Source organism: Balaenoptera physalus (assembly GCF_965194825.1).
Source record: "Balaenoptera physalus genome assembly, chromosome: 14".
NCBI classification, from domain to species: Eukaryota; Metazoa; Chordata; class Mammalia; order Artiodactyla; family Balaenopteridae; genus Balaenoptera; species Balaenoptera physalus.
The window spans coordinates 89376228-89402141 of record NC_138893.1 but is presented as its reverse complement, the minus strand read 5'-3'; the positions used below and the strand labels follow the sequence as shown (position 1 = coordinate 89402141).

The window sequence follows — 25914 nt, the reverse complement described above, 5'->3', positions numbered from 1 at the left end:
AACCGGTTTGCAGGGCAGAAACTGAGACACTGGTGTAGAGAACAAACGTATGGACACCAAGGGGGGAAAGCCACGGGGGTGTGGGTGTGGTGGTGTGATGAATTGTGCAATTGGGATTGACATGTATACACTGATGTGTATAAAACTGATGACTAATAAGAACCTGCTGTATAAAAAAATAAATAAAATTAAAATTTTTAATAAAAAAATAAAAATAAATAAATTAAAAAAATAAAATTAAAATAAGCAGATCTGAATAGACATTTTTTTCTGAAGAAGAGAGTCAGATGTGCAACAGGCACCTGAGAAGATGTTCAAACTCACTAATTATTAGGAAAATGCAAATCAAAAGCACAATGAGATACCACCTCATGCCTGTTAGAATGGCTATTATCAAAAAGACAAGAAACAACAAGTGCTGGAGAGGATGTGGATAAAATGGAAGCCTTACATACTGCTGGTGGGAATGTAAGTTGGTGCAGCTACTATATAAATAGTATAGAAGTTCCTAAAAAAATTTAAAAAAGAAATACCATATGACCCAGCTATTGCACTTCTGAGCATTTATCTGAAGAATGTAAAAACACTAATTAGGAAAAAATATATGCACTCCTATGTTCATTGCAGTATCATTTAAAATACCCAAGGTATGGAAACAACCTAAGTGTGCATTGATGGATAAAGAAGATGTGGTATATAATATATGCACAATGAAATACTACTCAGCCATAAAAAAGAATGAAATCTTGCCATTTGCAAGAACATGGATATAGGTATTATATTAAGCAAAAATGGTCAGATGGAGAAAGACAAATACTGTATGATTTCACTTATGTAAAAATCTAAAAAACAAAACAAAATGAAACTCATAAATACAGAGACAAATTGGTGGTTGCCAGAGAGGAAGGGGGTTCGGGGGTGGACAAAACGGGTCAAGAGGGTCAACTGTATGATGATGTATGCTAACTGGACCTTGGTGGTGATTACTTTATAGTGTATACAGATTTCAAATTATAATGTTGTCCATCTGATATTTATATAATGTTATAGACCAATTTTACATCAAAAAAATTTCCTCAATCATTACAAATGCTTTCATTTGAGGACCACTGAAGTCCTCAAATAGTCCATTATTTTTTGGAAGTATGCAAGATATTTTTAATATTTTTTCAAATCCTCTCAATAACCAAGCAAGGTAGGTACCGTCATTTCCATGTCAAGAGGAAGAAATTAAGTCTGCTATGAGTAAACAGACTTTCTGAATCAGATTGCCTGTTTGTATCTCTAATAGTATACTTTAAGATTTCTCTTAGACTAACATGGTCTATTCAGCTGAGAATGTGTTAAGTTGCTGAGATGCTAACTATTGGTTTCACTTCCAAGTACTTTCAGTGGTCATAACATTCACATGCCTGCTTTTGCCTCCTGAGCTTAATCTACTTCCTGTGGTAGCTCTACCACATTTAGATGATGAACTAGTTTGATGTCCCATTCACTTCAAGTTTGGCTTATCTCCCTGTAGATCAGTCTTACAGTATGTGAAAAGTCCCTCCTTATTAAAATAAATCAAGTAGTTTAAGTAGAGAGAAATGAGGCAAATTGCCAAAGATCATGAAGTAATAAAGCTGGAGTCAAATCCATGTCAGTACTGAAATCAATGAATTGAGGATAAAGGGAGTCATATTTTAGTTTTGTGCAAGGAAAATATTTATAGGTTATATGTAAACATCGTCTAGGAAAATATCTTAATTTTGATTGCTAACATATTCTAGGAAAATATCTTAATTTTGATTGCTAAATACAGAGAGCCCATAGAAGTCTGGAATTTTGTTACCACAAAATATAATTATATGATATTCTGCTCTGAAAAAAGAATGCTAAATCTTAATTTATCGAGCCAAACAAAGGGAGATAAAATATAATGGTTAAAAATTCATGACCTGGAGATAGATTATCTAAGTTAGAATCCTAGTTTGACAATTTATTAATTTTATGACTTTGGATAAGTTTTTCAACCTTCTATACTTCAGTTTTCTCACGTGTAAAATAGGATCACTGTGGTATCTACTTCATAATATGTGAAGTAAATAAACCAATACATAAAAAGTACTTAGAATATATTCTGGAACATTAAAAGTTCTCTAGAAATTTTAACTAAATATTATTATTAAAGAGCTGTATAATTCCAACTCTAACATTTGATATCTTGAGAAAGTCCCTTTATTTCTCTAGGTTTACTTCCTTGTCACTAAAGAATGGTTTAAAAGAGAAATTCTAGTTTTATAAATACAAATTCATCACAATTCTTTTATTTTTTTCACTGTGTATATCTCACTGATGCATCAAAATAAAGGTATCAATCATCAGTTGCACATTTCCTTTTGAACATTACATAACCATTGTTTTACATCACTATTTTGCTGACACCTAAGCAGTAGTTGTTTTTGGTTGTTCCTTGAATTAATTCGTTCTGTTAACACCTTATGACAATTGTTCATGGTTCAGCCTTTGTAGCCGCCCACCCAGAGAACACAAAGTGCAGATTGGCTATCATCGCTGTGCAGACTGGCTATCTTCGCTCTGTTTGCTTAATGAGAAGGAGAAAGGATATAATACTTGCAAATACAACATGTTCAGAGCTTTGGAATATTCAATTTGTTGATCTTCTAAGAGATTTGCTCATGAAATATCTGTTTTATGTCTTAACCTAAGACGGCTTTCTCTGCAAAATCTACACTCCAATTGCTGCATTTTATCCTCAGCTGCCTCTTTGGGATCTTGTCTAATAAAATATGCAAGTGTCTTCTTCCCCTCCTATTCATTATCACTAAAAGCATTTCAGTATCTTATTTGGTGATAACAAGTGTCTACTCAGTTTGTGAAATGATAGGAAATCTATGTTTTAAGTCACGCTTGTCAACCACCTGAGCTTCCACTAGAGTTAGGAAACTTTAACTTACAAGTGCTGCTTTAATAAATCAGCTCCATGAATTATTCCATTCAGCATGAAACAGTAACTTCAATAAAAAGAAGAAATTTATACGTAACTAGTTAATAAATTCAATAAATTCTTCTAAAGGTTACCAGTCATGCTTTTATTACAAATTAATTATGTTTCTATTATATTCCAGGCACTGTACTGGGCATGAAAAAAATTTTAAACTAAGATAACATCGCTCTGTCCTTAACAAAAGGATCAGGGTCTGATAGAGTAAAATAATTCTAAAATAAAATAACCTTTTGAAAGATTCTAAGCATGAAGCTGGGAGGGGCAGGATCAAATTTGCCGTAGAGACTGATTATTCTGGGGGAAGGGGTGTGTGTGTGCGTGTGTGTGTGCGTGTGTGTGTGTGTGTGTGCGCGCGCGTGCACGCAAAAGTGAGACAGACAGTGAGAGTGAAAGAGAGACAGAGAGAGGGAGATATTGAGAGAAAGTAGAGAGGCAAAATTTCAGTTAAGAAGCTTTTTGAGATCAAGAAAGCCTGAATTAAGGCAGTGACAACTGACATGAAGATGGGCAGTACAGATTGTAGAGATACTGGGAAATACATTCAATAAGACTGAAGACAAATTAGATGGGGAGAAATATCAAGGATGATTTTACAGGTTGCTAGCCCAAGAGACTGGGAGGATGATGGTGCCACTGAGGAAAGTGGACATATAGAACAAGAGCTCATAAAGGTATCTGGGCTGGGTATAGAGATGTAGAAGGCAGCAGCAATTCAGGGAAGAGTGGAAGCCAGTGGGGTGGGTAACAGCATTCCCAGGAGAGTAGAGGGAAAAAGTAACAAAGACACATCAATTGTCAAGAAATGTACAAGAAAAGGATCCTAAAAAGAGTCTGAGAATAAGATGGAAAGAATTAGAAATTATCTTCAGCAATTCATTTAGGGTCAGGCTTATAATGAATGATTTATATAAACATCCCTTCATTTAAAAAATTAAAGCTCAAAGACAAATAAAAATCTGGAAAAATATTTGAACATATGTGACACATAAAGTTTAGCATCCTTGATACACAAAAAATAATAAGAAAAAATAAAATAATCCAATAGAAGAAATGAAAAATTAGCATAAACCCATGCAGATGGTCAATAAACACAAACAAACAAAATTAAAATTAAATAATCCAATAACATGCTGCATACAAGAAGAACATTTAGTTTCAAAGGCACAGAAAGAAAGAAAAAGGATGGAAAGAGATATACAGTTGTCCTTCAGTATCCACAGGGGATTGGTTCCAGGAAACCCTCAAAAACCAAAATCTGAGAATACTCAAGTCTCTTATATAAAATAGCATAGTAAATATTAGCATATAACCTAAGCACATCCTCCCATATACTTTATTTTGTTTTGTTTTCAAGATGAACTTTATTTTATTTATTTTTGCCTTCCAGTTTTGAGATATAACTGACATATAGCACTGCACAATTTTAAGGTGTACAGCATAATGATTTGACTTACATACATCAATAAATGATGACCACATTAAGTTTTGTGAACATCCACAATCTCATATAGATACAAAATTAAATAAATAGAAAAAAATTGGTTTCCTTGTGATGCGAACTCTTCAGATTTACTCTCTTAACAACTTCCAGATGTAACGTAGAGCAGTGTTAACCGTATTTATCATGTTGTACATTACACCCCTAGTACTTATTTATCTTATAACTGCAAGTTTGTATCTTTTGACTGCCTTCCTCCAAGTCTCCCCACCCCTAACCCACACCTCTGGTGACCACAAATCTGATCTCTTTTTCTATGAATCTGTTTGTATTTGATGTATAATTGACATGCACGACTATGTTAGTTCCTGTTCAACAACATAGTGATTGGATATTTCTATATATTTCAAAACGATTACCATGATAAGTCTGTTTATGATATTTCATCATATACAGATATTACACAGTTATTGACTATATTCCCCACACTGTACATTTCATACTCGTGACATTTATTTTGCAACTAGAAGTTTGTATCTCTTAACCTCCCTCACCTATTTATTTCCTACCCCCGTACTCCTGTTAGTTCTCTATATCTATAATTCTGTTTGTTTTGTTATATTTGTTCATTTGTTTTGTTTTCTTGGATTCTACATATAAATGAAATCATACAGTATATGTCTTTTTTCTGTCTGACTTATTTCATTTAGCATAATACCTCCTAGGTACAGCCATGCTGCCCCAAATGGCAAGATTCCATTCTTTTTTATGGCTGAGTAATAGTCCATTATGTATATATACCACATCTTCTTTATCCATTCATCTATCAGTGGACACTTAGGTTGCTTCCATATTGTGACTACTGCAAATAATGCTGCAATGAACATAAGCGTGCATAAACTTTTTCTAATTGGTATTTTTGTTTTCTTTAGCTATATGACCACAAGTGAAATTGCTAAATCATATGGTTGTTCAATTTTCAATTTTTTTGAGGAATATCTATACTATTTTCCATAGTGGCTGCACCAATTTGCATTCCCACCAAAAGTGGACGAGAGTTCCCTTTTCTCCACTCCCTCACCAACACTTGTTATTTGTTGTCTTTTTGATAACAGACATTCTCATGGGTAGAATATTGTTGGTTGTAGGTTTTTCTCTTTCATCACTTTAAATGTATCATGCCATTCTCTTCTGGTCTGCAGAGTTTCTGCTGAAAAGTCAGCTGATGGCCTTATGAACTACTGTAACTTACTGTTTTTCCCTTGTTGCTTTTGTTCTCTCTTTATCTTTTTTACGATTTTAACTATAATGTGTCTTGGTGTGGTCCTCTTTGGGTTGATCCTGTTTGGGACTGTCTGCAATTCCTGGACCTGAATGTCTGTTTTCTTTCCCAGGTTAGGGAAGTTTTTCACTAGTATGTCTTCAAATATATTCTGTTCCCCTTTTCTCCCTTCTCCTTCTAGGACCCCTACAATGCAAATGTTAGTGTGCTTGATGTTGTCGCAGAGGTCTCTTAAACTGTCCTCATTTCTTTTCATTCTTTTTTTCTGTTCAGCTTCAGTAATTCCCACTACTATCTTCTAGCTCGCTGATCTGTTCCTCTGCATCATCTAATCTACTGTTGATTCCTTCTAATTTATTTTTTATTTCAGTTTTTATATCCTTCACCTCTGTTTTGTTCTTCCTTATATTTTCTAACTCTTCTTAAAAACTTCTTACTTCTCACTCCGTTCATCCAGTCTTCTCTGGACTTCTTTGAGCATCTTTATGATCATTATATTGAACTATTTATCTGGTAAATTACTTATCTCCACTTCAGTTAGTTCTTCTTGGGGATTTTATCTTGTTCCTTTGTTTGGAAGATATTCCTTTGTCACTTCATTTTGCCTAATTTGCTGTTTTTATTTCTATGTATTTGGAAGGTCTGTTATGTTTCCTGAGATTAGAGAAGTGGCCTTTTGTAGGAGACTTCCAATGTGTCCCAGCAGGGTATTACCCTCTGGTCACCAGAGCTATGTGTTCTAGAGGTACCCCCTATATGGGCTGTGTAGGTTCTTTTGTTGTGGTATGCTAACTATTGTGGGCATTCTGGTAGGCATGGCTGGATTCCTCAGCGAGCTGTCCTGGGATCCCAAGTGTTGGAGCTGGTGTTGACCTGCTTGTGGATGGGGCTGAGGACTGCAGGGGTCCAGAGACTGGTGTTGGCCTGCTATTGGGTAGAGCCAGGCCCTTCGTTTTCCGGCTGCAGGGCCCTGGGGGTCCCAGTGCTGCTGTCAGCCCACCTGGCTTCAGGGGCCAGGTGTCCCGAAACTTCAGTCTGCCATTTGGTAGATGGGGCCAGATCCTGTGGTGGCTGGCACCAGGGCCCAAATTGTCCCAAAGCCAGTATTGGCCTGCTGGTGGGTGGGCTATTTCCTGACATGGCACGCTGCAGGACTGTGGTGGTCCTGGGGCTGGTGCCCACTGGCTGGTGGGCAGGGCTGTGGCCCAGTGGATCCCAGGGCTGGTGCCCATGCACTGGTGGATAAGCCCAGGTCCTAGGGCTAGTGCCAGCCCATGGTGGGTGGAGCTGGTTCCTACGGCCTCTGACTGCAGAGCCTGGCGTCCTGGAGCGGATGTGTTGGCCTGCTGGTGTGTAAGGCTGCTGTTGGGGTTAGTGCCAGAACTAGTGAATGAAGCTGGGTCCCGGGGTCTCTGGCTACAGGTCCCTGGGGATCCCAAGGCTAGTGCTGTTGGCTCAGGGGGTCTTAGGGCAGCTGGTCTGTTGGTGAATGGGGCTGTGTCCTGCCCAGTTAGTTGCCTGGCCTGAGGCATCCTAGTACTGGTGCCCACAGCCTGGTGAGTAGGGCCGGGTCCCAGTTCTACGAAGCTAGAGGGAAAATTTCATAATGGCACTTGCTAGCACCAGTGTAGAATAAGCTCCCAAAAATGGATGTCACCAGTGTCTATGTCTCTAGGGTGAGCTCCAGTTGCTCCCTACCTCTCTGAGAAACTCTCCAAGACCAGCAGGTGGGCCTGACCCAGGCTCCTTTCAAATTATTGCTTCTGGGTCCCGGAGTATGTGAGATTTTGTGTGTGCCCTTTAAGAGTGGAGCCTTTATTTCCCATAGCCAGCTGGCTCTCTGAAAGTAAACCCGTCTGGTCTTCAAAGCCAAATGTTCTGGAGGCTTGTTTTCCTGGTATAGGACACCTGAGCTGGGGAGCCGGCTATGGGGCTTGCACCCCTCTTTCCTTGCAGAGAACCTCTGAAATTGTAATTATTCTCTCATTTGTGGGTCACCCACCCAGGGGTGTGGGTCTTAACTGTATCTCATCTCCTCCTACCCGTCTCGTTGTGGTTCCTTCTTTATATCTTTAGTTGTAGAAGATCTTTTCTGCTAGTATTCCAGTCTTACTCATCAATAGCTGCTCTGTAAATAGTTGTAATTTTGGTATGCCTGTGGGAGGAAGGGAGCTCAGGGTCTTCCCACTCTGCCATTTGGGCCACCAACCTCCTCCTGTATAGTTTAAATCATCTCTAGATGACTTATAATACCTAATACAATGTAAATGCTATGTAAACAGTTGCTGTCACAGAGCAAATACAAGTTTTGCTTTTTGGAACTTTCTGGAATTTTTTTTCCTGAATATTTGCAATTTGCAGTTGGTTGAATCTGCTGTTGCAGAACATGCAGATATGGAGGACTGACTGTACCTTGCAAACAACAGACAAAGAGAGCACCAAATACATGAAGCAATATAAATATACGTTAATAAAAGCGATAGAATTGAAGGAAGAAATAGAGAATTCAACAATAACAGTTGGAGGGTTCAATACCTCACTTTCCATAATAGATGGAACTAAACAGAAGACCAACAAGGAAACAGAAGACTTGAACAACATGATAAACCAACTGGACCTAACAGCTACTTATAGAACCCTGCATCCAAAAAACAGCAGAATGCACATTCTTCTCAAGTACATCTGAAACTTTCTCCAGGATAGACCATGTGTTGGCAAATAAAAAAGTGTCAATTAACTTAAAAGGATTGAAATCATACAAAATATGTTCTCTGTCCATGACAGAAATCAGAAATCAATAACAGAAGGAGCTTTGGGAAATTACAAATATGAGAAAATTAAAAACACACTGTGGGGACTTCCCTGGCGGCACAGTGGTTAAGAATCCGCCTGCCAAGGCAGGGGACACGGGTTCGACCCCTGGTCTGGGAAGATTCCACATGCTGTGGAGCAACTAAGCCCATGCACCACAAATACTGAGCCTGCACTTTACAGCCTGCGAGCCACAACTACTGATTTAAAAAAACCAAAAAAACAAACAAAAAAAACGCACTGTGAAATAACAATAGGACAAAGAATAAATAACAAAGAAAATTAGAATATTTGAGATGAATTAAAATAAAAAACATATCAAGACTTTTGGAATGCACCTAAAATAGTTCTAAAAAGGACAATTAGAGCTGTAAATATCTGTTTAAAAAGAAAGAAAATCTCAAATAAATAGCAGAGCCTTCCACCTTAAGAAGCTAGAAAAAGAAAAGCAAACTAAACCCAAATTGAGAAGAAAATAATAAAGATTAGAATGTAAAAAATTACATAGAGGATAGAAAAACCATAGAGAAAATCACAGAATCAAAAGTTGGTCTTTGAAAAGATAAACAAGATTTACAAACTTAGCTAGACTAACCAAGAAAAAAAGAATATTTTCAAATTATTAAAATCAGGAATGAAAGCAGAGACATAAAGAAATATAAAAAGATTTTAAGGGAATAGTATGAACAACTCTATGTCAATAAATTAGATAAGCTAGATGAAATGGAAAATTCCTGGAAAGACACAAACTATACATAAACTCAAGAAGAATAGACAAACTGAATAGACCTATAACAAATGAAGAGATTGAATTAGTAATCCCAAAAAAATTACCTACAAAGAAAAGCTCAGGATCAGATAGATTCACTGCTGAATTCTTCCAAACATTTAAAGAATTAATACCAATTCTTCACAAACTATTCAAAAATAAAAAGAAAGAAAAGGAGGAAACACTTCCAACTCATTTTATGAAGCCAGCATTATCCTGATAGCAAAACCAGACAAAAAAAGCATAAGAGAACTACAGACAAATATCCCTTAAAATATAAGTGCAAAAATTCTCAACAAATTACTAGCAAATTGTATCCAGCAACATACTAAAAGGATTATATACCATGACCAAGTGAAATTTATCCCAGGAATACAAGGTTTGTTTAACATATAAAAAAATCAATGCTGGGGACTTCCTTGACAGTCCAGTGGTTAGGACTTCACCTTCCAATGCAGGGGGTGCAGGTTCGATCCCTGGTCAGGGAGCTAGGATCCTACATGCCTCCCGGCCAAAAAACCAAAACATAAAACAGAAGAAATATTGTAACAAATTCAATAAAGACTTTTAAAATGGTCCACATAAAAAGAAAATCTTTAAAAATAAATCAGTGAAGGGGCTTCCCTGGTGGCGCAGTGGTTAAGAATCCGCCTGCCAATGCAGGGGACACGGGTTCGAGCCCTGGTCCAGGAAGATCCCACATGCCGCGGAGCAACTAAGCCCGTGCGCCACAACTACTGAGCCTGCACTCTAGAGCCCGCGAGCCACAACTACTGAAGCCCATGTGCCACAACTACTGAAGCCCGCATGCCTAGAGCCTGTGCTCTGCAACAAGAGAAGCCACCACAATGAGAAGCCTGAGCCCCGCAACAAAGAGTAGCCCCCGCTCACTGCAACTAGAGAAAGCCCACGTGCAGCAGCAAAGACCCAATGCAGCCAAAAATTAAATAAATGAATAAATAAATAAATTTTAAAAAAATAAATAAATAAAAAATAAATCAGTGCAATACATTGTATTTATAGAATATAGGACCAAACCACATGATCATTTCAATAGACACAGAAAGTAATTTAACAAAATCCAACACTCTTTCATCATTAAAAAAAAAAAAAAAAAGTGACATACTAGGAATAGAAGAGCCTCCCTCAACCTGAAGAATGGTATCTGCAAAATCTGCTCACAGGTAAGAATATACTTAATAGTGAAAGACTGAAAGTTTCTCCCTAAGATCAGGAACCTGTCAAGAATGTCCACTCTTGCCACTTCTATTCAACATTGTATTAAAATTCTAACCAGGGCAATTAGGCAAGAAAAATAAATAAAAGACATCTAGATTGGAAAAGAACTGAATTATCTTTATTTGCAGATGACATGATTTTGTATATAGAAAATCCTAAGGAATCCACAAAAAACTATTTGAGCTAGAAAATTCTGCAAGGCTGCAGGATGCAAGATCAATATGCGAAAGTCATTTGTATATATGTACACTTGCAATGAAAAATCTAAAAATGAAATTAAGAAAAAAATTCCCCTTACAACAGCATCAAGAAATAACATTTAGTAACAAATTTAACAAATGTACAAGACTTGTACACTGAAACAAAACATCACTGAAAGAAATTAAAGAAGATTTAAATAAATGGAAAGATGTTCTGTGTCATGGATTGGAAAACTTACTGTTATGATGGCAATAATCCATGAATTGATGTATAATTTCAACACAATCCAGATCAAAATTCCAGCTGTGTTTTTTGCAGAAATTGACAAGTTGATCATAAAGTTCATAAGAAAATGCAAGGGAACCAAAACCCAAACAATCTTGAAAAATAACGAAGTTGGTGTATTAAACTTTCTAGTTTCAAAACTTACTAAAAAGCAATAATAATCAAGATTGTGTGGTACTGACATAAAAATATACAGTCGACCCTTTAACAACTAAAGGGTTGGATCAACGACCCTCTGTGAAGTCAAAAATCCCTATATAACTTAGAGTCAACTCTCCATATACGTGGGTCCGCCATATCCACAGTTCCACACCCACAGATTCAACCAGCTGCGGATTGTGCGGTGCTGTAGTACTTACTGTCGGAAAAAAATCCGCATAAGTAAACTCTGGCAGTTCAAACCCTGTTGTTCAAGGGTCAACTGTATAGATCAACAGAACAGAGTTAAGAGTCCAAAAATAAACCCCTCCATCTACAGTCAACTGATTTTTGACAAGGGTGGGCACCAACAATTCAAAGGGGAAAGAATGTTATTTTCAATAAATCGGGCTGGGACGACTGGATATCTACATGCAAAATAATGAAGTTGGACCTTTACTTCACACCATATACAAAAGCCAACTCAAAAGGGATCAAAGACTTAAACGTAAGAGCTGAAACTATAAAACACCTATAAGAAAAAGAAAGTGTAAATCTTGTGACGTTGGGTTAGTTAATTGTTTCTTAGATATTACATCAAAAGCATAAGGAACAGTAAATAGATATTGAATTTCATAAAAATTAAATTTTTTTCTTCAAAGAGCACTATCAAGAAATTGAAAGAATGCACAGAATAGAGAAAATATTTGCAAGTCATTATCAGCTAAGGATCTACTATACGAAATATATAAAGTACTATTACAATTCAATGATAGAAAAATAACCCATTTCAAATATGAACAAAGGATTTGAATAGACATTTCTCTAAAAAAGACAAAGGGCCAATAAGGTCATGAACATATACTCAACACCTTTGTTCATTAGGAAAGTGCAAATCAAAACCACAGCAAGATGCCATTTCACAACCACTAGTATAGTAATAGTAAAAAAGACAGAAATAACAAGTGTTGGCTAAGAGAAATTAGAACTCATGCACATTGCTGATAAGAATATAAAATGGTGCAGCTGCTATGAAAAACTGACTGTTTACAAATTGTTAAACATAGAGGTATCATCTCACCCAGCATTTCCACTCCTATTTATGTGCCCAAGAAAATTAAAAATATATGTCCATACAAAAAATTGCACATGAATATTCATAACAGCATTATTCATAGAAGAGTAGAAACAACCCAAATGTCATCACATGATGAAGGAATAAACAAAATGTAGCACACCCATAGAATGAAATAGTATTCAGGCATAAAAAGGAATGAAATATTGATTCATGCTCCATCATAGCTAAACCTTGAAAACATGATACTAAATGCAAAAAGTCAGTGACAAAGGCCACATTTCCCATTTATAGAAATGCCTAGAACAGACAACTCCATACAGGCAGAAGGTAGATTAGCAGATACTAGGGGTTGGAGGAAGGAGGAACAGAAGTGACTGCTAATGGGTATGGAATTCCTTTTTGAGGTGATGAAAATATTCTAGAATTAGATAGTGATGACAGTTGCACAACTCTGTGAACTAAAAACTATCAAAGTATACATTTTAATAGGGCGAATTTTATGGTATGTTAATTATATTTCAAGTAAAAATAAATGATAAGCATGCACACATACACATAGATATATACATATAACCTGGGCATTATTAGATCCTTAATCTAATAATTATTAGATGCTTAATACATATAACCTGGGCATTATTAGATGCTTAATCTCATAGATATATACATATAACCTGGGCATTATTAGATGCTTAATCTCATAGATATATACATATAACCTGGGCATTATTAGATCCTTAATCTAATAATTATTAGATGCTTAATACATATAACCTGGGCATTAATAGATGCTTAATAAATACTCATCAAGTGGCTGAAATGACTAAAGGAGCAAACATGCATATCAAAAAAGGAAACAGGAAGAAAAAAAATGTCCATGTTAGTTATAGATTGGTGAGTAGTTTCTACTGTCTGTGGTATGGTTTTCTATTTCAATTTTTTTATTTCTTTCATAATCAGAAGAAGAAATCCAGTAAGTAAGGTTTAAAATTATAAAACTGGTTCCTAATCTCTGGCTATGACCCAAATAATGTTAATTTATATACAAAAAGATCTTCTGCAAGGAACAATTCCTAGAAATAAAAGTCCAAATATTAGGCCAAAGTTCCCTTTGGCATATACAAAAGTGATATGTCTTTCTTACAAAGTATTCATTTACACTGTCTCAGTTCCACCACGATTAACTTACTTGTCTATATTCATTGACTACAAAGTGTTTCTGAACATTGACAGCATATATGATTACTTAGAGAGAATTACTTAATTAGAGATACACCTGAAGCTAATTTAAATCTGTGTACACATGTGTGCCGTACAAATCAAACACACAGCTGGGTCTATTTGTATAGGTTCCTGGACTTAGAAGCAGCAAATTTGTAGACTTTGTTATGACATACTTGAAAAAAAAATGTGATTAGGTGTGCTTGGCCTTTTAAATCAAAGGGAAATATAAACATGACAGGCTAACCATTTTGAAAACTGAGAAGCGCATACAAGGTATGACATGTCAAATTATTTCCAAATGTATAATGCTTTGCCATCAGGTCCTGTATATTTATTGGCATACTCCAAGTATAAATATCTGAATGACTACAAGAGTTTGGACAACAAAGATCAATACAAAACAAAGCACTGGAATTTAATAGGAATTGGTTTGGGAAAAGTGGTAAGGGGAAATAAGTTGAGGAAGCCAAGCATTCAGGAGTTCAACACAATTGAAAATTCAAAGGGGTATCAATTTGTAATAATACAAAAGCAACAGCATCCTTAATCATAGGGCTTTACTACATTCTAAAGGGCACTCTCCATTTTCAATAAGGTTGCTGTGAATTGTAAGAGAAAATGGTCCCTAAGTGTTCACTGTTACTTCCAGAGACCGAAAGGACACCAGGCTTGTCCCCCTTTGAAGGCGTTTCTTGTGAACTTAAGCAGACTTCATCGCTTCCTCTGTTTGGCGAACACTCAATCTAGTTCACGCACTTAGTACTACTGTATTTAATACAACGTATTTATATGTTTCCGCAATAGTTTTCACACCACCACCTCCTCTAGTCAACAAAAGCTCCTCAGGACAGACACAAGAACTTATTTAGCTCTAGATCCACAGCATCTAGCACACAGTAATTGCTAAACAAGTTTTGGCTGAAAGAAGAAATGAGTGGAGTATTGTCTCTGTAACTCACCTTTGTCCTGTGCATTTTATGAAGCACAATGTTTAAGTTTTTCACACTCTGGAGTAGAAACAATTATAGCTGCCACGCTTTGGTCCAGCACAAATGGTGAATCCAGGGATGATACATATTCAATACACAAATTGTTATTACCTTGTCCCACACCCACGGCAGACTTCGTTAATCAATCACGGCATTCTTTCTAGAGTTAGAAAGGGTCTTCAGAATCTTCATCACAGTGCCCTAGGGAGCCCCCACCGATCAGCTGCAACTGGCACAAGAGTTCTAACCATTTGCTTTTCCTGATCTTCTGAACACTCTCAGAGGAATCGTCTTTGGAAACCCGTTCCTTTTCAAGATTTATAAGTGCAATCAATGAAACATAATCCTTCACCTGTACGTATCAAGAGTTCTCTAAAACACACCATTATACTCCTTATGTGCCCTAGAATTCTCCTCGTGCCATGCCACATTAAATGAGGCTCAAGTGACGCTTTCTGTAGCCTGTAATTAAATGTTTTCAATATTAGACTATTAACATCACCATTTTTAACCATAAGGCACAGGTCCCATTAAAGTTACTACTTTTACCTCTTATGAAGATAAAGGGGAAGAAAAAAAATATAAATGCTTGTGGATGAGGACTCTTGAATTATCCCTGTGCCAGCAAGCCCTGCCAGGAAAGAAGCTGCTGCCTCGGCTGTGCAGAGCAGGCCCTGCTGATTGATTTAGCCAGGAAGAAAGCTTTGCATCCCTTTAGGTGTGGGATTATCCTCTTCCTGCTGCTCTGAAGCATCTGATCCTCAGGCCAGCACAAAGAAAGCTGCGTTCTTTAACTGAGGCAGTAACAGACAGAACAAGAAAGGCTCCATGGCAGGGCATACTGAGAAGACAACTAAAATTACTACTCCCTGCAAAGCACGGATTTGTGAGTCCTGGCAGGGGGCCTGCAACAGCTCTGGTAGTGCCACAGTCCCAGACCAGTGCCTCAGGGCCTCCAACAAATGCAGATTTATACCTAAGGGTCAGAAATATCCATTTATCAACAACTTTTCCATACCCCTTACTGGTGTAAGAACTGAACAGTGATTCTCAGAGATTGCTAGTGGTAGAAGTTAGCTCCATTTGGTTTAAAAAAAAAAAATAGAACTTGATAATCTTTAAAAAGTTCTACTTCCTGATAAACTCCATGGGACCACCAAGGCAAAATCCTGTATGCAAAAGTCTTTTATGATTAATTTCTTAATTCAAATAGATGTTTTAGGTGAATTTTTAAAAACATTTTTTAAGACATTCTTTCTTCTTTAAAATTGTGGAAGCATCCATTCTCCTTCTGCAAGAAGGGTGAATGCAGAGTTGTGGTGGAGGAAGCCGGAAGCTGCAGCAGTGGGACCCTGGCCATCAGAATGTCTGAGCAGGACACGAGGCAGGGAGTGCAGTCAAAACACCGTCTGCTATTAATGAAATCATGGCTGATGCATCCAGTCTTTTTAAAATTACTTTATCACGCTAGATACCAGGAATAATAGTAATAAGAAGAACAGCTAATGTTTATTTGGGCTGTTTTTTGTGCCAGACCCTGTGCTGGGCAATTTACATGCTTTATCCCATTTGAGTCTAAATCAGATTTAGGAAGTAGACATTATTATCTAAACACTATGGATCAAAACATTAAGGCTTAGAGAGGCTAAGTGACACACATAATGCCACATTGCTAATAATCAGAGGGGCCAGAATCAAACCCAAGAATTGTAAGTTTAGGGCATACACTCATCCAGGAATAAAAGGTTGAAGAGTCACAATATTGTCTTCAAGGGTCTCAAAAGCCCCAATGAATTCAAATTTATTTAGTGGACAGGCAGGAAGAAAATGTGACTATTCTCTCTTTAGTCCCAGAAGAAAGAAGCCTGTGGATATGTCAGGCACCTATTGTTTCCAGGGAGTGGGCCCAAGTCCATTTCTTAATAGTTAAGGAATGCTGTGTTAAAGAAGCAGTACAGGATCCTTACTCAACTTTGGGTGTTTCAATTCCTGGGAAGGTTTGAGAGTATATAAGAAAACGAACGGCTCAGCAGCCTGTACAGGCACATCTGAACACTGTTACCCCAGTCTCACCAATCTGTGATATGGCAGCTAGAAACGTGCACAAAGTTCAAGCTAAATCATACGATGATACAAGTCATAGATCAGAGCACAGCTAAGCATTTAGCCTCTGTTACTGAACCACCACGGTGACTGAAGTATGAATTTCAAAGGCCTTAAAATCTTGGAAGGATTTCTTGGAATCTTTCATTCAAGTCCTTACTGATTTGATTAGAAATTCCTCTTTCCAGGAAACCCTGGTAGACAAATAAATGTGACACCTAAGATGGATAGGTAAGGCAGAAGATACTTTGAAAATGATTTGAGGATAATATGGGGTTTACTGTTCAAAAAAGATTAAAGTAGCAAAATCCAAACATAAAGTTAATTACACTTTTGATTTGTGGATGGAACTTCCATTTGTTATTTCAAAAGCAGATACTAAGATGGAAACACCAGACAAACCCAAATTGAAGGAAATTATGCAAAATATCTGACCAGTAATCCTCAAAATTGTCAAGGTCATCAAAAAGAAGGAAAATCTGAGAAATCATCACAGACTAAGGACCCTAAGAAGACATGGTAACTAAATGTAACATGGCCTCTTAAATGGGATCCTGGGACCAAAAAAAAAAAAAAAGGGGGGGGGCACTAGACAAAAACTAAGCAAATACAAATTAAGTCTGGAGTTTGGTTAATAGTAACGTACTAATGTCAGTTTCTGAGCTTTGACAAATGCAACGTAGCTATATATGATGTTAACAAGGGGAGAAATGGATAAAGGTATACGGGAATCTATAATATTCTTACAATTTTTCTATAAATCCAAAATTTTCTAAAATAAAGCTTAAAGAAACAAATCTCATACAAAGACACACACACACACACAGCAGACAGGGCCCTTCCAAATGGCCACATATTAAAAGCATATTCATTAGCACTTAAATAGTGCCTGACATATAGTGAGCATTCAACAAATATATTTTTGAATGAATGATAAATGAATAAAGCAGATCTCTTTCTTTAGTTTAAAAAAAATCCTTTGATTTTTCCTCATTTTCTTAAATCTACACTCGGCTTCATTTTCAAGAGCCCTCTACAAACTAGCCAGAACCCCACTTTCTACAGATCATCAGCTTACTACTTCTGTTTGAGTCAGAAAAAGTCTTCTCACTCGCCCAGAATTGCTCAGCCTGCATTCCTCACTTGGCTTTGTAGTGCTCTTGCCCCAAAGCTGAAATGTTCTCCCAACTGATTCTACCATTTCCAGGCTGAATGCAAGCTCACGTGGCTTTAAGAATTATTTCTAAACACACATTCTTCTCCTGAAATCTTCCTTCTCTACACTCCTAGTGTCTACCTAGTGTCAGTTCAACATGTATATATAACATTTGTATATAAAATTGCTTTAGAATGATCAGTCTAAGGTTGTACGCATTTAGTTTCCCTTTTGATGCAAAAGTCATTTAGGAGAGATGGTTAGAGACAGGGAGGGGTGGAAAGGAGAGATTAAAAAAGGACACAAGGAGAATATGAAGAATGATCAATATGTTCCTTATTTTGATTACGGTGATGGTTTCATGAATGTAGACATGTATCAGTCTTACCAAACTGTATACCTTATATATGTGCAATTTACTGTCAGTCAATTATAGTGTAATAAAGCTGTTTAAAATGTCTATGTGATTAAATGTTTTGGTTTCTAATTTTTTTTATGGTTTTATACAACTATTGTAAGATGATATCACTTGTATTATTTTCAGAGTTTTAGGCCAAAAATAAACCTCAATAAATTCTAATTTTTGAAAATATTACATGACACTTGAAAAAAGGTCTGTGTGTTCTCTAATATCACGTAATTTGAGACATATATTTTATCTCATTGATCTGTTAAGGACTGAGAAAGTTAAAGTCTCCTACTACTACGATATCCTGGTAACCTTAAAATTGATTGAATTTTTTTAAAAATTAGCAAATCAGATCATTGCTATCGGTTTACAGCATAATGTCAATTATGTGCCATGGAGTCGCATCTTCATATGGCTCTTCAGCCTTCACAGCATCCTCAAGAAACTTCACCTAAACCTTTCAACCACTTTCCAATTACTACTCCTACCCCTCATGCCCTTTTATCTGGAAACAATGACACGACCTGTGTGACTGAACTGTACCAAATCACTTATGATTTGTCAAGACCTGGCTATATTCTGACTATAGTTTCCTCACTGACCAGCACCTGTGGCATCAATTTTGCCTCTGCATAATCGGTATGTAAGAGGTTCCAACTTCAGAATGAAGGTGGCAGCAGCTACAGTCTCTGTACTGGGGCTCAGTCTCTTTGACCAGTTTCCTGTCTATGTCCATTCCCCATTCAGTTACCCCTGTCTGCCCTACTAATGACTTGTGTGGCCTTTGCTAAATTTTTACTCTTTTTTTTTTTTTTTTTTTTTCAACCTGTCCTGCTGGCTGTAGTGCTTCATTAACACTAAATCAGCTCCACCTTCTGGCCCTGCTTCATCAAACTCTCCTACCATATTCTACCTAGTATGGTTATTAATCTTCTTTCATACCCTACACAATCTCATCTACCCATACAATTAAAAATGATACAATTTTTGCATTTCTATTGCCAAACAAAAATCCCACTCCTTCATTTTGGTCTTTCTTTTTTTTTTTTATCTTACATAGAGCAAGATTATCCTGCTATGCAATACAGTGGAAAGAGCTTCGTAATTGGAGGCTGAAGGACTCTCTAAGTCCTGGTTCTGTCACTGACTAGCGGTACTATCTGGAATAACTCACTAAATCTCACTAAACTCCAGTTTCCTCATATTTCAAATGGCAATGTGAGAGTTAAATGAAATAATGCAGGTAAAATACCTTACAAACTGTAAAATGCTATACAAATGCAAAATATTACAAATAGACAATGTGTATCTCTTCTTGATACAGGTATATTTCTTTGAGCTCTGTGAAAAATTAAGTAAAATATTCCATGTCTGGCACTAAAAGCTATCAACCCTTTTTGAAAGCCTCACAGTAGTTTGGTAGATATAAAACTAGAGACAAAAATTGCCTTTCTGAATACTAGAGCTTTATGTAGAAGACGAAGCAGAGAAGATATAAAACACAAGTTCACTTCAATATGGAGAAGTGGATAAAATTGAGGTACTAATCAAAATGTTTGAAGACTGTCATCCTTCTAAGAATGCTATGCTTAAGAGCCATGTGTTCAACATCTGCAAACCAAAAGCAAATGAAAAATTCTATTAGCTTGTACCAGAAATGTGAATACTCAGCTGAAACTAAGACTATTGTGAGGGGTATAATTCAAAGTAATATCGGGATGGAAATGATGAGTGAGGAGAAAAGGTAAAAAATATTACATAAACACAATTTATTTTGGAAAAGCATATGAGCACATGCAAGGCAGCAAAATTTAAACTTTCTCTTGGTAATTGAATAGCAGAGTCAGCATAGGGTTTCACAAGAAAATCAGAAACCACACTGAACCAAAGAAGTTTCATCTGTGAAATTCTTCCTGATTCCCCTAGGCCAACCTCAGGTACTTTATGCTTTATGTTTCAAGTGTCCCTTGCACCTACTTCCATTGGAACTATTACCATAATGTGCTATAACCATCTGTGTATGTGCCAGTTTCACTTAAGCTGCCCTTTCTGGAAAGCAGAAACCATGTCTTTTTTTCCTTTGTGTCCCTAGTACCAAGCATGCCGCCTGTCCCATGGTGATCAATAAATTGTTATGAAATGATGAAGGAACTATTACACTTTGACCAGTAACACGTCTGATGATGAATCTCAGCTTCTTCTCAGGACAGCAAATAAAGACACATTCATTTATAAACACTTAAATGTTGGTGCATGGCTTATGGAAACAGCCTCATTATTTTATTGAAACCCAACTATTTTGTACAGTTGGGTTCTAGATCTGTCTAGAATTTTAGGGGCCTACTATTCAGAGTCATAATCTGGGTAAGATCATTCCCACGGCTGATTTCTGATGCCAGTGAAAGCAAAGTGACAGGGTGAGCTGCCATGCTTGTCAGACAGAACAGCCACGGAGGGTTTGGCAGGTTGCATACTGCACAGGTGTATGGAGGTGCTATTCACCTGGAGTAACTGCTAAGAGTCGAGTAATGCAATATGTACAAACCACAGGACAGTGCCGATGTCAGGGAGCTTGATGATGAAATCAGCCTATTTTGCAGGCAAAATATTTATCCTTATTCCCTCAGCAATTTCACAAATGTGTGCCTTTGTTTAAACAATAAAGGGTTAATGTTCTTGGACCACTTCATGGATGAGTACATTTCAGTGACTATAAAAAATAACCCTGCTCTTTAAAAAAAAAAAAAAAAAAAAAAAACAAAACCCTGAATTTCCATCATGGAATGCCAGTTCTGCGGGCTGTTTATAGAGATCCTAGCAAAAGTGGTTGAAGGACTAATTGAATCAGAGAAACACAGGAATAAACAAAGTTAAACTCATTCTTTCATTTACGATATCCCAGAACCTCTAATATGCTAATACATTAATCTATAAAAGACATTATATTACACAGTGTTTCTCAAATTTATTTCACCCCAGACACTTTTTTAAGAAACATTTTGCAAGACTAATGTGATCTCATGGATGACACTCAAAAACATTGCCCCAGAGTATAGCGCCCATCTCAATTTGTTTTAAATCTCCACCTACTGATCGGAAGCTATGAGGTGGATACCAGGGATCTGTAATTTTTTTTTTACTATTCATTTATTTTATTAAGGTATGACTGACATACAGCATTATATTAGTTTCCAGTATATAATGTAATGATTTGATATTTGTATACGCTGGGAAATGATCACCACGAGTCTAGTTACCATCCGTCACCACACAAAGTTACAATTTTTTGCTTGTTATGAGAACTACTAAGATTTACTCTCTATAATTTTAACAAGCTCCCACAGGGGATGTTTATGTGGCCAAACAGGCACCAGTCAGTGGACTAAGGTTTGGGAACAGCTACACACTTTAGCCCAATTTCTCATTATTACTGATTTCTATCCTCAGAAGTTAAATTTTTGTGGCTCATCTTTCACAGACCTCAAAATCTCCTCTCATGTCTATAAGCAAGGGTGTAAAATAGAAAGACAGTTTTACTTTTAGTTCCAGATTTACCATATTATAGGTTCAGATTTCTGATACTGTTAGCAAGGCTTCTCACTTGCTGAATCTAGAATTTCGATATGCATACCAATAGGGATTAAAAAAGCATTAAGATGTTCAAAATGTAAATAAACACTTGGAGACTTTTCCTCCCTAGAGCTCTTTTACATAGGCATCCACAGAATCATGGAAGATTAGAACTGAAGGGAGTGCCTAGAGAGGTTATTTACCCATAGTCAAGTAGCTCATTAGTGGCAAAACGTGGGCTTAAATTCAGAGCTCTGACTCTTATTATGGTGCACCTTCTTCTACTCAAATCAACACAGCATCTAGAAATTTATTCTGAATACCTAAACCTCACAGCTATGAATCTATTTTGGGGGCAGTCTTTAAGTCCTCAAATTAGGAATAGCAATAAAGAAGGGGAAAAAAGATTTTTGTTTTTATCTGTTATTCAACAATAACTTTAAAGACAATTATCTGAAAATGAAATAAAGGCTCCATAGCTTTGTTCAGATGAAGCAGATACTCCAGTATCTACCACCACCCAAGTCCAAGGCTGCTGCATCATCATCATCATCAACATCATCTCTTACCTGGACCATAACAATAATTTTATAATCAAACTTGGGTCCTTCCAACTCAGTTTCAGTTTCCAGCCTACAGGAAAAGTCATCTTTTCAAAATGGAAAACTGATCATGTTATTTTCTTTCTTCAACCCTCCAGTGACTCCCTATTACTCTTTGGGTTCACAATCCATATGGGCTTTTAAGATTTTGTCCCTCCAATTCTATTTCTGGCCAGTCTCCCCTTGTGCACCAGGCTTCAGCCATACTGTCTTTTTGTATCTTAATTGTGTTGTACTTTTTGACGTCTTAAGATTTTACTAAACGCTTTCCCTCTGCCTAGAACATTTCCTGCATCCAATCCAAGCTCAACTTCTTTGTTCAGCTAACTAAAAATCAACCTTCAACTCTCAGGTTTAAAATCTATTCTGGGATGTCCTCTCTGGCCTTCATTAATGAACTTCATTTTACTCTGCATTGTAATTGTTTACTTAAATGATTCTTCTCCTAGACTGTAAGCACCATGAAGGCAGATACCATACTAGTGAAAAAGTCCTAAGCCTACCTAACACGCAGTGGTGATTCAAAAAATACTTATGGACAGAAGAAACAAAAAGGAAGAAAGAAGGAGGGGGAAAGTGTGGGTGGGAGAGAGGAAGGCAAAGGAGAGAGGAAGGGGAAGAAAAGCAGAGGAATGAAGAGAAGGAAGCATAAGTTGCTATCTTCCCTAACACAACATCCTTAATATGATGAATTTTTTTTATCTGGTAAGATTAGAAAAGGGATATTCTGATTAATTCCCATTCACTTAACTAAGACACATTCAAGGTTTCAGAACAACGCACAAAAAACCCTCTATTACATGAAATAGAGCACAAAGTCTATATCAAACAAATAGCATAATGAAATGAGTGAAAGTTAACCAGGTGCATTAAAACGAACAACATGCCTAGCATGTAGCCATTCCTTCTGAAAAACACTGCATATTCCAAAACTCAGAGGTACAGCAAACTATTAAGTCATTCACAGCTCAATTAAAGCTTACATTAAAGAAGTAACACTTCTGTAAGTTAGAGAGAAGCAACACTCATTTTTTGGCAGCAAAAATGACTCCGCAGTTTTGATGATAAACTGTTATTTCTACAAATAGAGGTATGAGACCCTGTGTAAGTCTATAAGCAGTAGACAGGACCTTAATTTTGAAAGTCTCATGCTAGACATCTAAGACCACATATTGTAAAAGCACATACAGCTCAATTTATCCGTCTTGGAAGGAAAGTAAGCCAGCTGGACCCTGCTGGGATTTGTACCTGAAAGTCACAGAAAAATCTGAAGATCCAGAACAGTTCTTAAGGCATACCAGTTAAGCACAATAAATTGAGAAATACGTTATCTTCGAGAAGGCCATTGGCTGAGCTAACAAAATTAAATTAAAAGTCACAATCACTGAAAAATAAAAAGATATATACATATATATTCTAATTTTAAGTCTCAATTGTTTCTCTGTAATTGAAAACAATTTTTTTCGACTAGCTATAGATACGTTAATTCTCAAACCACCCCCCACCACAAAAAAAAAAAAAAAAAAAAAAGGCTTCATATGACCCAACTCAGAATCACAGATTCCTATAGCTGGAAGCAATCTCAGAAATAATTTAGTCCAAGTTCTCATTTTATTGGTTAAATAAAATGAACCCAAGAACATTCAATGACCTGAGCAAGGTCACATAGTGAGATATGAACACAGTGAGGACCAGAACCTTAATCACCTAATTCAGAAGTTAGATTTCTCAACGCCAGATCACTCTGGTGAGCAGCCACGTTTTTCTACTCAGTACTTTTCTTTTCAAAGCAAATGCATCACATTCTATTTGAGCTCGTAGACATCATCTAAAACCCCCAGATGGTTTCATATCAACTTCCTCCAAGGCAAATCACCCGCATCCTGAATTTGCGCAATAGATTATTTTTACTCTAAAAGAAGAACTTTATTTATATCCATGTTACATTTTATCTTGGTGCTTTCAGATCATTGTTCCTGCCTTTTGAGATCAATTTGAATTTTGGGTCTGCATTCATGTATTAGCTACTCCTCCCGGGTCTGAATCACCTATGAGTCTGAAGAGCATACCTCTTATATCTTCATTCAGGTCACAGAAAAGACACTGAATGGAGAGGGCAGAACTGCAGCTAGCCAGCCTGCCGGGAGACTCGACGCATGAACCAAGACATACTGCATGTGGTTGTTCAGTAGGCTCTGAACTCGCCTAAAGATTCTTTCCCTGAATCAACATTTTGCTAGCCTGTTTTAAATTCTGTAATAAACACAATTGCATTGACTACCTATAAAGCTTTATACTAGAGGCTTTTTGAAAATAATATCTTGCATTTCTAGCCCATTTTACAGTTGACAAAGTACTTTTATATACATTATATCACCTGCAACTTAGTGAAGGCAAATGAGTCAATAATTATTACTTCTGTTTTGTAGATCAGGAAACTAAGTTTCACACAGGTTAACTGACTTATCCACCATCAGCAAGCTAATCAGTGTTGAGGCAGAGTATCCCCACAGTCCTGTGCCAGCACTTTTTATGCTATTTTGTTTACAGAGCATAGGTAATTGTCAAATATATGACTGACATAAATTTCAGTGCACCATAGTACCAACTCTCAAGTGCATGATATATCCAATTTTCTGAACATTATGAAAGCCCAAGAGGGAGAGAAATATCTTTTAGAAGACTTCCACATGTTTTCTCAAGATGGGCTCTACAGGATTTCGCAAACCCTGTATCAAATATTTACCATAAATGCGCGCGCACACACACACACAGTTTGGTATTTCCTATTTTGAATACCTAAGATAGCCCACCCATCCTACCCTTTGTCCCAGTAAGTATGTCTTTACAGTCAAGAAAAAAAGTCCTAGTTTTCAGGCCAAAACATTATTGGGAGACACCCAAACACCAACAACAGAATATACTGTTTCCTGTTACTCCTGTTATTTAAATGACACACTCAGCTTCTTGATATTGCCCTAGTTTCCAAAACAAGACTACCAAGCAAAATTCCAAAAGCTTGCAGTCAGTCCCGTTTTTCCTGCCTCCTAAAGTCTAGCTAATAACCAGCTTTTATACTCACTTTTGTATACTTGCTCCCCATGCTCAGGATAGCTATTAAGTATCAGATACTGTTCTGAGAATCAGCTGCCACAGATCTGTAAGAGCCCAGGCACACATACACAAGCCAGATATCATATCTTAAGGGTCTATTCTGTGTCCTGACCATGCTGAGTATTACAAGGAACACATATAATGCTTCACAGTTACACAGTATTTTAGAGTTTACAAAACACTTTTCTAGGTATCACTGTGATCCTCGCACAACTTAAATAAAATAAACAGTATAGATGCCATTATTTCCATTTTATGGACGAAGAAAGTGAGACCCAACAAATTAAATGACCTGCCTAAGGTCACAGAACTACCTGAGTGGCCGAGATACGTCTTAAACTAAAGTCTTCTCACTCAAGTTTAGCAGGAAACCTAACAAGCAATTTAAAAATGCAACTTAAAAAAATGCAACAGTCAGATAACAACATTAGCCACCCCTATTCGAACGCTGCATTTTAAGAGTTCAGGAAAAAAGTTGTAGACATCCCACCTGATC

The 25914-nt window shown here is 36.9% G+C and overlaps 2 protein-coding genes across 5 annotated transcripts in view; both read right to left on the bottom strand.

Annotated features, from left to right (window-relative positions):
* CTNNA3 (catenin alpha 3) overlaps positions 1 to 25914 on the bottom strand; it is a 1725675-nt gene that overhangs the window by 831037 nt on the left and 868724 nt on the right. The window lies entirely within an intron of this gene.
* Positions 3347 to 25070, bottom strand: LOC309642750 (uncharacterized protein). The gene is made up of 3 exons (XM_082424668.1): positions 12926 to 25070; positions 10321 to 12825; positions 3347 to 9929 (listed from the first exon to the last, which is right to left on the bottom strand). Exon 3 carries the CDS (start codon positions 7260 to 7262, stop codon positions 6519 to 6521), a length of 744 nt encoding a protein of 247 aa, XP_082280794.1. The 5' UTR covers positions 7263 to 9929; positions 10321 to 12825; positions 12926 to 25070; the 3' UTR covers positions 3347 to 6518.

Bases quoted from the DNA above. Each gene is read 5' to 3' on its own strand.
- LOC309642750 (XM_082424668.1), bottom strand. From the start codon at position 7,262: ATGCCTCAGGCCAGGCAACTAACTGGGCAGGACACAGCCCCATTCACC.